We start from the raw sequence: 12456 nt of genomic DNA on the forward strand, positions 1-12456 counted from the left end.
TACATACATAATTATATTTAATGTTTTACAAAAATTATAATAAATAGCGCATAATGTTAAAAATATATACACTCCAAATTGTTTTTATTTAGTATAAGTACTGTGAGATAGCCTCTACCCATAGTAACAGTGTGGTATTATTCTTAAAATATACCAAATTAATAAACCGAAAAAATACTAAATTATACCCAAGGCTATATTTGATATATCAAAATAATATATATGGGATCAAAGATGCCTCCTACTGCGTGTTACATTTCCTGGAGGCACAAAGTTATAATACCATTCTACGCTATGGATAGCGGATATAAAATTATACAGACGGGGACTAAATGAACACGAAATCACATTAGTGAGCTAAATAATATATTTTCTAGAGCAGTTCACCAATTTCACCTTTCCTCCCATTATATTTCAATTCAAATTTTAATCTCTTAAGATCAAATTCTTATTTGAACTAGTAAGAAAGCCACAGTCGAGTGTGCTAGTAAGTGGGCGTTTTTGCCTATGCAAAAGTATTTCTTTAATAACGTCGACCATTTTTATCTGTCGCAACCAAATTTTCGGGAATCATAAAAGACTATATATACAATATAACTTGTTATTCAAGTTTATTCGATTTGCGGGGCGGAAGTGGGCGTCCCGGAAATTTTACACAAACATGCGTGCAAACATAACAAATGCTGACGAAAAAATTATAGCTCTATCTCTTATAGTCTCTGAGATCTAGGTGTTCATATGGATCATATAGTTCATATATGTTAGATTGTCTCGTCTGTCGACGCTGATAAAGAATATATATGTACTTTATACATACATTTTCTGTTACATACATTTTCTGAGGGACACAAAGTTATAATACACTTGTACCCTATTTTCCATGATCATTTTTAAAAATTGGCTCACATCAATAACTATTTCATAATAATCCTGATGTTTAAAATGTAATCGACATTGTAATTGAAATAGGGTTTTTACCAAAAAAGAATTATCGTTTTAAGTTTTTGCTAGAGTGGAAATTCATTTCCATGAAATTCCCATAAAAAATTACATCACTTATTTACATTCAGTAATGTTCAGCTATCTTAAGAAGTTACAACTGGGGAATTGATTGGAACATTCCTTTATATAGATTACATATTCAGCTATTAATTGAATATATAATATATTGATCCTTGGAGAGCAATCCAAATAAGTTAAAACAAAAATCTTATATATGTCCGTATTTTGAAGTGTATTTCCTATTGTATTGTATTGTATTTAAACTTTTCGTCCGAAAATAATGCTCGACTACATACTACGTACCTGTATTTTAAAAGTTTTCAATTAATTTCAGCAGTTTAGTTAAATATTTAACTTATTAAACTATAAAATGTAAAAAGAAAAGATTATTAGATTATATATTTAAACAAACTCTAAGCAAAAGTTACTTGAAGTCGAGCACGTTCAACAAGAACTTTGTTGCTAACTATAATATAATACCCTTGTTTATTTAGAGTTCTACTACATAAAACGGTCCCTTAGAATGGATAAACAAAAAACTTTACAGCAAATTTGTCGTGTATAGTTTTCATAGTTTCTAAGTAATTACATTGACAGGGCTAAAGCATTTTTTTAATGGAGCTAAATATGAAGAAGTATTTGCTTATAAAATGAGATATCACTTTTTTATATTTGGTCATTTTTAATTTTTTTGTTTTAAAAACTCAAAAATAATTTAAATTATTTCTAATCTATTTATATTATTAATTGAAAATTGAGAAAATTTTTTCTTTATTTTATTTTTTAATCTTTGTAAATTAATCTAAATAAATCTCACAAGCAAAGGAAGTGTAATAGAGGTGTCAGCAGTTTCACTTTGTAACTATTTTGCAAAATGCAGTTTATATGTATTTGGATTGTAAATATTCGCCGTATGGTAATTTATGCACTTATAACTGCAGATTGATCCCAAAGGAGCTATTATAGAAACATATTTTAAGCAAATTTCCATGTAATATATAGAAGACCATTGCGAACGTTTCCTCAGTTGCAAATTCGCCCTTTAATACAACAGAACATTTTAAAATGAGAACAAAAGTATTTAAAATATTTTTCATAATTCTTGCAATCGGAAATATAAATTGTGATTTTAATCCTTCTGACCCCTGTACATATTTCAACACGAACTATGTGGATTACGACTATTATGAAGGCTATTTAGATATCAACTTTGAAAGTTTTAAAGATGACGTTTACAGTATACAACATGATATTCTAAAGGGATTTTTAAGTTGTTATCCAAATCTTGAAAAACTTCGCATTACAATGAGCTTCAAACAAAGTAAAAACATAAATTTTACTAAAGCAGCTCAGTTGAAAGACTTATACATAGAATTTAAACATACTACTCGAGAAATATCTACATCTGACCAAGACTTCGATATAGATATGGCTGTTCCACGAAATCTTTTCCATGGACTAAACAAATTATTGAGTCTCACAATTAAATCAAAGGAAAAAGTTACCTTATATGCCGAACATTTTCAAACATTAAATCTAAAGAATTTAAGTATAACTGTTAGACATTTCAACTTGAAATGGTCACTTTCACTGGAATTACAAAATAATTTGGAATTCTTAGAACTTCACTGGAATTACAGACCTCATATCTTTCTTCACATCCAATTAAATCAAAACTTTACCTGGATGTTTAGAGATTACACAAAATTACGCATTGTCGAATTCTTTAAGGATAACAATTTTACACTATATCCCACTATATCGTATGCACCCATTACATTCCTCATATGTTCACAACATTCAAGTGATTGTTTCTTCAACGCGGACGTCAATAAAAAAAGTTGTCCTGAACACTTCAATTGTAAGCTAGAGAAAGCAACACAGAGATTTATAATTGAATACGATAAACTAACTGCGAAACAACTAACGAAAGTACCAGAGTTGGTGAACCCAATAATTGGAAATACGGCTCTTTATTTAAATAATCAGAATCTAACCAAATTGCCAAACTCAACCTTGTATGGATATTACAATCTATCGGAACTGCATCTGGCTAATAATAACCTTACGGAATTACATGTTGCTCAACTGCCACCCAATTTAACGTATTTGGATATCAGCAACAATAGTCTTCGATCCCTGGACAAAAGTGTGCTGGATTTTCTATCGAATCGACCAGGACTACGACTTAAGCTGGCTGGGAATCCTTGGATCTGTGATTGCAATAATGACGCTTTTGTTTCATTCGTTTCGCATCACTTGAATAATACAATTGAAGACCGCAGAAGTGTAAAATGTAATCTTGGTCTGATAGCCCAACTTACAAAAGCAGATATTTGTGGATTACCAAATAATTACATTTATATTATCGGTGTTGGGTCTATTATAAGCATCGCTGTCATGATAAATGTATATCTGTGTTACAAGAAGTCCATTATGATGTTTCTTTATGAACGCAATCTTCTCGTTAATTGGATAACTCAATTAGAACCTGAAGCAAACAAAAATAAGAAATTTGACGCATTTCTTGCATTTTCACATAGGAACTTGGACATGGTCGAGGAGTACGTTGAGAAACTGGAGAATGGACCTCTGGAATTTAAGCTGTGTTTCTATCAACGCAACTGGATGGTAGGAGCATCGATTTCTCAGTGCATTTTGGAGTCAATAGACGAGAGCAAAAGAATCATCATCTTGTTGACCAAAGAGTTTACGAAGTCCCCTTGGAGTCGATTTGAACTACGAACCGCAATTCAGGCGACATCGGGTGATAGCCACAAACGACTGATTGTCATCTTGTATCCTGAAGTGGAAATTGATAGCCTCGACTCGGAGCTTAGGACCTTTTTGAAATATCACACGTATCTACAACGCGATGATCCACACTTCTGGAGGAAACTCGCCTATGCTATGCCCCATAAGCAGAGAAGACAAACAATGGTTACAACTGTATAACTTGCTTGCTTATTTTGTCTTTGAAACAATTGTATTTGAATCTAAATTCATGTTTCCTTTTCACATTTGTTAAATTCTCAAATTGACAATCTTAACTTATAATTCCCGTAAATATGTATAGTATGTATAAATATAGTCACAATGTATTGAAAATGTTAATCGTTCCTGCAATATCTACATATGTATAAAAAGAATTTTTTTGCCAGAATAAAATAATTAACTTACTTGGAGTCCGTATGATTCGTTTGCTCTTGACCCCATCCAGTTTCGTTGATTGATTTTTTAGGAAACGCATAACAACTTTTCAATGGCCGCAACTTATATGGTAGAAGGGTATTATACCTTTGTCAACAGCCGAGAAGATTTTCCCACTTTCCGTATGAACACCTAGATATCAGAGCCTATAAGAGATAGAGCTATAATTTTTTTCGACATTTGTTTCTAATTTCCCCACGCCACATAATCGACAAAAATCGAATAGCAAGTTTTATTTTAGAATATCTGGTATATTTTATACTCTATAGTATAATTTTAAAGTAGTACAATATTAGTTTACCGAGTATAGGCTTCGGAATATATTCTATATTCCTATATATACAAGTATATAGGAATATTTTTGGTAAATTTTTAGAATATGGTTTTATTCTAAATGGGTAGCAGATATCTTACAGTCAAGCATACTATGTAGTTTTCTTACTTATTATTAAATTTTCCATAAACTTGCACTTTCAGAAAACAAACAAATTGCTATCAATTTTGCAGTGTTTGATTAATCTATTTCATGTGAGTATTATATTTTTTTTTTAAATTATATATTACTCAATTTTTAGTTTATAGGCGGTATTGTATTTCTTATATAAGTATATTGTAATTAAATTTGAAGACTTCTATACATACCAGATGACAAAAAGTAAGTTGAATTGCAATAGAATTTCTCGTCTGATCTCAATTTATTTATTAATAAACAAAAAAAAGGTTATTAATTAGGACGTCTACAATAAAATTTAAAAGATTATAGCGCATATTAAAATTATTTCGTCATCCCTTCGATAGCAGATATTTAAGTCAATTTCAACATATTCAATAGAATAACTGTCATCACTTCTGACTGGCTTCTCAGACATTCAATATTTTGCAGATTTATAGTCAGGCTCATCACCCCCACCGCCTCCCGATCCACCTCCTCCACCGCCGCCGTCCTTAGGTAATTTTCGCTTCTGTATAATACCCTGAAAGCAGAAAGACAATTATATTTCAGAAGCAAGTATTCATCGCTTGTATTTGGACGTTACCTGAATCTTTTGCCACTCGCGATCGAGTTCGGCCTTTTCATTCTTTTCGGTTTTATTTTTGCGCGTCTTGCGGCCATCCTGCATCTTAACACCGTACTGGAAGGCAGCTTTTGGCAGCGCCTCCTTGGTGCTCATGTAGTCCGAGTATTCCTCCTGAGTATCAAAGTCCCAGCGACCAATCGGTCCCTTCTTATTGCCCAAATCCATTTTGGTATAATCAACTTCATCGTCGGAATCATCAATGGCATCGTTCATCTCCTCCAAACCCGGATAGCACTCGGCATAGCCTTCCGGTTCATTGGCAAATCGCGATGCCATTGCCTTGGATATCTTTGGCGGTGGCGGTATACTGGTTATCACCGGCTCGGCTGCCTCGGGCGGCGCATCGCCAAAGTAGGATTGAGTGTTGGCTTTGGATTGATGATGTCGGTCGCTACGCGATGCACTTGGTTGATAGTCGCCCACATCATCGTAGATGCTATCGCCGAGTGCTTTGTTTGTTTTGCCGCCACTTGTAGAGCTGCTTCCTGCTCCTCCTCCGCCTGCCGCACTGCTGCTGCCGCTGCCAACATGCTGCTGGCCACGCACATGCTCCACTTCCTTTTCGTAGAACAACGGTTTATCCTTGTCGCGTTTCTTGTTCTTCTTGTTGCGTCCTCCAGCGCGCAAGTAGCTCAAAATCTGCGAGAGTTTATTGATGACAATGTCGTTGGTAGTCAGCGTGGCAATGTCTTCGCGTGCCACGGGCACCTCGTACTTGGAACGCTTCAGGGTTGTGGGTATATCCATATCCATTTCATCCTCCATATCGATGACATAGGCCATGCGACCGGGTGCAAAGAGTTCGTTGCGTGGTACCTCCTTTGAGCGACGTGCCTGGATGAGATTGTAAATGTTGCGTGCCATTTGACCATTGATGGCATTGATATCCTCGGCTTCACGACGTTCTGCCTCCAGTTGCTCCGCAGCCGCTGCAGCTTCAGCGAGTTTCTCGCGCGCCAAAGCAGCAGCGAGTTCCTCCTCTTCGGCTTCCTTGGTGTGTAGCTCGGAGCGCACTTTTTGCAGCAGCGCATAATCGAGACCCTTCACCAAGTGAGTGTGCTTCATGTCACCGCCCAAAAACTTCGACTCCTGAATAATACGCCGACGTCGCTCCGCCGCATCCACGCCACTCTTGACATCGGGTGCCACAGCGCGATACGCGTTGGTGCTGCTACCGTGACCCGGCGTGCTGGCATTCTGGTAATCGGGATTCGCATTGTCGCGACGCTCACGTGCCCGATCTCTGTATTTCTCAGAGAGCTCCTGCAGCTTCACATCCTCCTGCTTTTTGAGAGCTGCATAGAAATTCTTCTTTTTGCGTCGCAAATCGTTGCGCTCGCTGCTGCTCTGGCTTTTCTTCTTTTCTCCACTGACCGCTGCAGGCGTTGCAAACTGGGCGGTAGCAAGGTAACCGCTGCCTCCTCCACTGCTTGTGGAGGATCCTGGTGGCGGAGCACGCGGTGTGGCTAGCAGCTTGCGAAAATCATCGTTTGTTAGACGCACCGATGGAGGCGCCTCCAAATGTGTTTCCGACATTACGGCAACTTATCAATATTTACACTTTTTGTGTATATTTTGTTTTTCTCAATGCAATAATCTCAACTTGTCGTAGTGGTGTTATCGATTACTTGTTATCGGAGTGGAAAAAACTATTGCAGCCCTGCTGGCAGCTGTTAATAACAGTGCAAAAAAACAGTCTCCATAATGTTAAAAAAATATTGTTGTGCTTGTACTTGTTAGTAGATTCCTATTTAATTAATAATTCCTATTTAATTTAATTTTTTATGTATTACTATCAATTATGTATTATTTTATTATTGAAAGATAATCTGATTAGTGATACGTCTAAACAGACAACACTCTGTTTTAAGTGGCGCGCCATTTCCCAAGTGACAATTATTTATGTGGTTTATATAATTGTTATTTAAACATATGTAAAACAAATCATTAATTTTTTTTATTATTAAAAATGGCAAATTTGGTTAAATATATAATTTACAATAATAAATTTGTTTCAGGAGGCTGTTAAATATCGATGACATGAACAATAAAGTATCGATGCTTATCCACCTCTAATTGTTCCAGCTGTTTGAAACCGACTGATGAATGGATTAATATTTTTGTTTACAATTTGTTTCGAGTAGCAGCTGACATACAAACCAAAATAAATATAATTTAATACAAAATGATAAAGTTTCTACATGGATTGCCTAAGGTTGAGCTGCACGCTCACCTCAACGGCAGCTTGAATATCGACAGCATTAAGGAGCTGGCCGAGAATGTTTATGGCCAACAGAGCGACGAGTTTGCATCGATGTGCGAGCGTTTCATAACCTTCAAGAAGGGGTCCAATTTAAACGATTGCTTTCAAAAGTTTGCATTCGTGCACGAGTTGACTTCAACACGCAAAGGATTAGAACGCGCCACAGAGCTGACAATACGTGATTTTGCCAAGGATAATGTAATGTATCTGGAGCTGCGAACCACACCAAAATCCAATGACAACATGACTCGGCGCGCTTATCTGGAAGTTGTCATGGCAGCTATCGAAAAAGCTACTACTGAACATGCGATTACTGTTAAGTTATTGCCATCGATAAATCGTGGCGAACCGTTGGAGGTGGCCGAGGAAACAGTCGCTTTGGCCATCGAACTTGGTCAAAAAGAGCCTGAGCTTATTGTTGGCATTGACTTTAGCGGCGACCCTAATCAGGGCAAGTTTTCCGATTTTGCTCCGGTGCTGGAGAAGGCTCGACAACATGGTCTTAAATTGGCTATACACTGTGCGGAAATTGACAATCCTTCAGAGATTCGTGAGATGCTCATGTTTGGCATGTCCCGTTGCGGCCATGGGACTTTCTTGGGTAACTCCGGCTTTGCACATATGAAGGAACAGAATATACCCATCGAATGTTGCCTTAGCAGCAATGTCAAGACTGGGACCGTGTCTAGCTTTGGTTCGCATCATCTCAAGCAACTTTTTTTGGCCGATGCCCCCAAAGTTTTGTGCACCGATGATTGCGGGGTCTTCGATTCCACATTGTCCGAAGAATTTTTGTTAGCGAGTGAAACTCTTGGATTGACGCGGAGTCAGTGCATCGATCTGACCATGGAGGCAGTGCAGCATTCGTTTGCCTCGCCCGAGGAAAAGCTGAAAATGAAGATGCGGCTTTATGCATTCACTCGACGTCAATAGGAATTGCATTTATTTACAAATAAAGTATTTTAAAGATTCGAAATGGCGCGCTTTTGCTCTTGAATGTTATTCTCTTTTGATTAGTTAACATGAGAAGAGCGTATTGTTGCTCTTTTTTCTGCGGCTCTCCTTTAGTTTAAGCATAAATGTTAATTTAACATTTGTTGCGTATGCCAACCCAGTTCCCGCCTAATGCATCACTCAAATTTTGTCAACTTTTTCACCACTATTGCTCCCAAATTCATTTGTATCTTAATTATTAACCTCTTGGGCTTCAGCATTTTTACATTGCATCAAATAAATGCATTAATAACATACAACAAGCTGGAGGCCATCTCTAGTTGACAGTTTGAAGTATGCAGAAGTGTGTTAAATAACAGGCGCTGTTAAGGGGATGCCGTCGTGTCTAAATTTCGTGCCTGACACGAGAAATGTGGTGCAACAATATGAATTGAAAAAACCAAAACTAATTGCTTAACATTACTTGTTCGTTTTGTAACCATAAGTATTAAAGAAAATTATACTTATGTATCGATTATTAAGGCTGTCGGTCTAATGATTGTTAGGCTGGCGTGCCACTTGGCACACGCGCTCATCTCTGCTATGTTAACTCTGCGCTCTTATAAGAAAATTTAACAGCTTTTCTGGCCAGTACTATTTCTCTTGTCCGTGCGTGTGGTCGCATCTCTGCGCCGGTTTGATCGCTGCCAGTGTGTTATTTCGTTTCGTTCTTTGAAGTGTGTTCGTAAATAATAAAGAGTGTCAAACAATTTCGAAGTAAGCAGCAAAGTTTGTCATGAGCCCGCAAAAAGCAGCAGCAATTAAACGTGCAAGCGTTACTGCATGATTATTGAAAATATATAGCAAAACAACAATTGCTTGTGTTTATTTGCGTGCAATACTCGACATCAACAACATCAGCCGTAGCAACAACACAATATCTAAATCGAAGCACCGTTTCAAAAAAGTTGAAAAAGCACAAAGTGCACAACACACACAAGTGCTTTATTGCCGCTATAGTGTAGGCGTGTGTGTATTAGTTAGTGTATATGAAAGTGTGTGCGTGTATGTGTGCATGCGAGTAAGCATGTGCTTGTGATTTGATGTTATTGTCGCTTCTCCACTCCCCTCCCATTCCACAAGATAAACATACAAATATTGTAATAAAATATTTTGTTAGCATAAACAAATGCAAGTAAACTATAGTGCAGAAAACAAAAAAAGGAACTAAGCAAAAGAGTCGCCGTTGTCTACAAAAATACACATAAGGTGAGTAATGCAAAAAAATGGAAATGTTGAGAAATCACAAACTGATGAAAGTACCGTTTTATGCGTGCGACTTGTGTGTGCGTTTGTGTGGGTGTAAGAGAGCGCGCGCGCTGCGTTTGTTTTTGTTTTGCTTTTACTTTTGCTAAATAACTCGAAATGCGGTCGTCAGCAGTAGGCAAAATCATTCAAATATTTGCGCTAATGGGGAAAAATACGTTGATGTTGCTGCTACATCTGCAATTGCAGCTTGTTGAATGCAACAACGCAACGTATCGCAACGCGTCGCATCCTAGTGTCGTTGTCTGCCGTCGGCGTCGGCGACAATTTAGCTCCCGTTTTCGTTTCATTTACGTTTTGCTTTTGAACCTGTCAGCGTGCACATTTTCTGTTGCTTTTGCGTTTTTTTGTGTCTTATTGTTGCATTTTCTTGCTCCCCCCTTCATTCCGTACTGTTGTTATTGCTTTTGCATGCGACAACGCGACGTAGACGTCTACGTCGTCGTCATCGTTTTATTGTACATCATTTTCTTATACGCACATATACCAGCATATACCGTGTACATATATTTATGGTGTGAATGTGAGTGTGTGTACATGCATGCTTGGGTATTTGGTTGTCTTCTTTGCTTTGTTTGTTTGTTTGTGATACCGGTTTTGCTCTTTGCTGCTCCTCTGCTCTCACCTTACGCTCAGCCAAAACACACGCTCTCTGCATTGTTGTTGTTGCTTTACAGGTAGTTGGTGCTTATAGTTTACTTTTAGATTTCTTTTCTCTGCTTCTGTGCGTGTTACTGTTGTTGTTCCGTTTTTGTTTTTGTTGGTTTTCTCTGGTTTTGTATTGTCTTAATTATGTTTTATTTGCTCTCAGCAATTATTAATCTGATTTCTGATTTCTGCGTTTGCCTTTGCCTTTGCCTTTTACCTCTGCCCGCCTATTAAAAGTTCATTTTCATTTCTTGTTCGGGCATCTAAAGCGATTTGTGGTTTCTTTTTATTTATTCTTGTGTTTTGTATATTTTAAAATGCGTATTTTATTTCTTGTTATTTTGTTGCCAAGGCTGTTAAACTTTGTTAATGGATTTTTAAAGCTTTTAGAAGATTTTTTGCACACATCGGATTGTTGATTCAATTTGAAATCTTGTGCAAATTTTAACATTCTTGTTTTTTTTTCGTTTTGTGTTCAATCTTTTCTTTTGTTTTCGATTGTGCGTCTCTTTATTCTTTTTGTTTCTGGAAACCATCATTCAAACAAGCTGCGAGAAAATCAAATGGAAGATAAATTCTTCTAGTGTTTTTCTTTGTTTTTCAAATACAGAATTTTCTTCACGGATCTCTAATAAAATATGCTTAGCAAGGAAAATTCATAAAGTTTCTTATGTACGTATGTATAGGTTGTTCTTGCGATTACAACGAATTAATGAAAGGTTAATGAATGCATGAATCATATGATCATTTTGTATCCCAGTCTTCTGAGAACTTAAAGGCCCCATCAAAAATATAATAATAAAGAACGTGACTTGTGGGCAACCCAATAGAAAAAGTACGGCAATATTGGGTAAATAATAAAGAGAGAGAGCGAGAGAGAGAGACGTCTAATACTCTGTAGGCAGTGAAGGCGAACATTACAGAAGAATTATTTATTATTTGCATTGAGTACTTTGACGTGAATCCACCGTATGTCTACTCTTGAGGCCTCCATCACCATCGAGGCCTGGGGAGCATAAATCATGTCCAATTATAAGCATATTAAACACATTGTGTGGCTCTTGTGGGCTCTGATGATGAGAAGCAGAAACGCCCCAAAATAGCTGCAAGATGTGCGAAAAAGTAAAAGTAAAACAGAATTATTCTATTAATACTTTGGCGCTAAAATCAATCAAATAACTATCTATAACAACATTGACTTATCGAGTGAATACATAAAATGTATATTAAATATTTATCATTCTTTAGAAAGCATCACCCATGAAAAAATGAGCAAATTCGAAAAATAAATTTAGATTTATTTAGATGTACTTAGAAACACAATCATTAAATGCAACTACAATAGAATATACAAAACCAAAAACTTTTATTATCTAACACATACTCAAATTCGTATATAAGATTTCCTATATATGTACATATGTATGCAGAAAGAAAATTGACTTAAGGCCAATACAGCAAATTTCGCACGCCTCCGCAGAGCAAAAAAGAAGACGTCAACGTTTTTCGCACGTTTTCACAAGCTGGAAATTTGTTCAAGAATTTATGTTTATTTGATTTTTGTCTAAACTTTTGTTTAGTTTCTTCCTCACATAAATTCTCAGCGTATTAGTGAATTCTTGACATAGAAATACCCTGTAATAAATGCAAGCGATTGATTATATTTCATAATACGACATTATACCTTCTTAAAAAAATGTTTTAACAACAGGCTTAGCGAAAATTTGTAAAATCATTCTGATTTAAAATTGCAGTGTTTATAGCGCAAACACACTCTTTAAAAATTTCTAATAAATCGTTACTAATGTTATGTGCGCTTTTTGCTGGCCAGCTGAAGCGTATTTAATAGTATATCTTATTGGCCAGCTGCGTTTTCTCAGCGCTCTTTGATGAGGAGCTAAGTGGGAAAAGAAATATATACATAACATATATGGTATATACTTACTATACATACAATATTTACACGAACATATGTTGGAATTGAATCATTTGGAA

General features: G+C 36.4%; 4 protein-coding genes across 6 annotated transcripts in view; 3 read left to right on the forward strand and 1 right to left on the reverse strand.

Moving 5' to 3' along the window:
- Positions 1-2688: 2688 nt before the first annotated feature.
- On the forward strand, positions 2689-4178 carry LOC132784008 (protein toll-like). Its single transcript, XM_060789354.1, has one exon. The coding sequence runs from the start codon at positions 2689-2691 to the stop codon at positions 3955-3957; it is 1269 nt and encodes a 422-aa protein (XP_060645337.1). The 3' UTR covers positions 3958-4178.
- A 743-nt stretch (positions 4179-4921) lies between these two features.
- LOC132786126 (protein Red) lies at positions 4922-6926 on the reverse strand. Its single transcript, XM_060792549.1, has 2 exons — positions 5250-6926; positions 4922-5186 (listed from the first exon to the last, which is right to left on the reverse strand). Exons 1-2 carry the CDS (start codon positions 6825-6827, stop codon positions 5082-5084), a joined length of 1683 nt encoding a protein of 560 aa, XP_060648532.1. The 5' UTR covers positions 6828-6926; the 3' UTR covers positions 4922-5081.
- Positions 6927-7383: 457 nt separating this feature from the next.
- On the forward strand, positions 7384-8530 carry LOC132787194 (adenosine deaminase-like protein). The gene has a single exon (XM_060794115.1). It carries the CDS (start codon positions 7477-7479, stop codon positions 8485-8487), a length of 1011 nt encoding a protein of 336 aa, XP_060650098.1. The 5' UTR covers positions 7384-7476; the 3' UTR covers positions 8488-8530.
- A 599-nt stretch (positions 8531-9129) lies between these two features.
- LOC132787191 (furin-like protease 1) overlaps positions 9130-12456 on the forward strand; it is a 161273-nt gene continuing 157946 nt past the window's right edge. For 2 of the 3 annotated variants that reach the window (XM_060794110.1, XM_060794111.1), the window contains exon 1: positions 9130-9756. The gene's annotated coding sequence lies outside the window, so the exon portion shown is untranslated. The remainder of the gene's footprint in view (positions 9757-12456) is intronic. The other variant, XM_060794112.1, reaches the window with a different exon arrangement.

Source organism: Drosophila nasuta, chromosome 2R, assembly GCF_023558535.2.
Source record: "Drosophila nasuta strain 15112-1781.00 chromosome 2R, ASM2355853v1, whole genome shotgun sequence".
In the NCBI taxonomy this organism is placed as follows: Eukaryota; Metazoa; Arthropoda; class Insecta; order Diptera; family Drosophilidae; genus Drosophila; species Drosophila nasuta.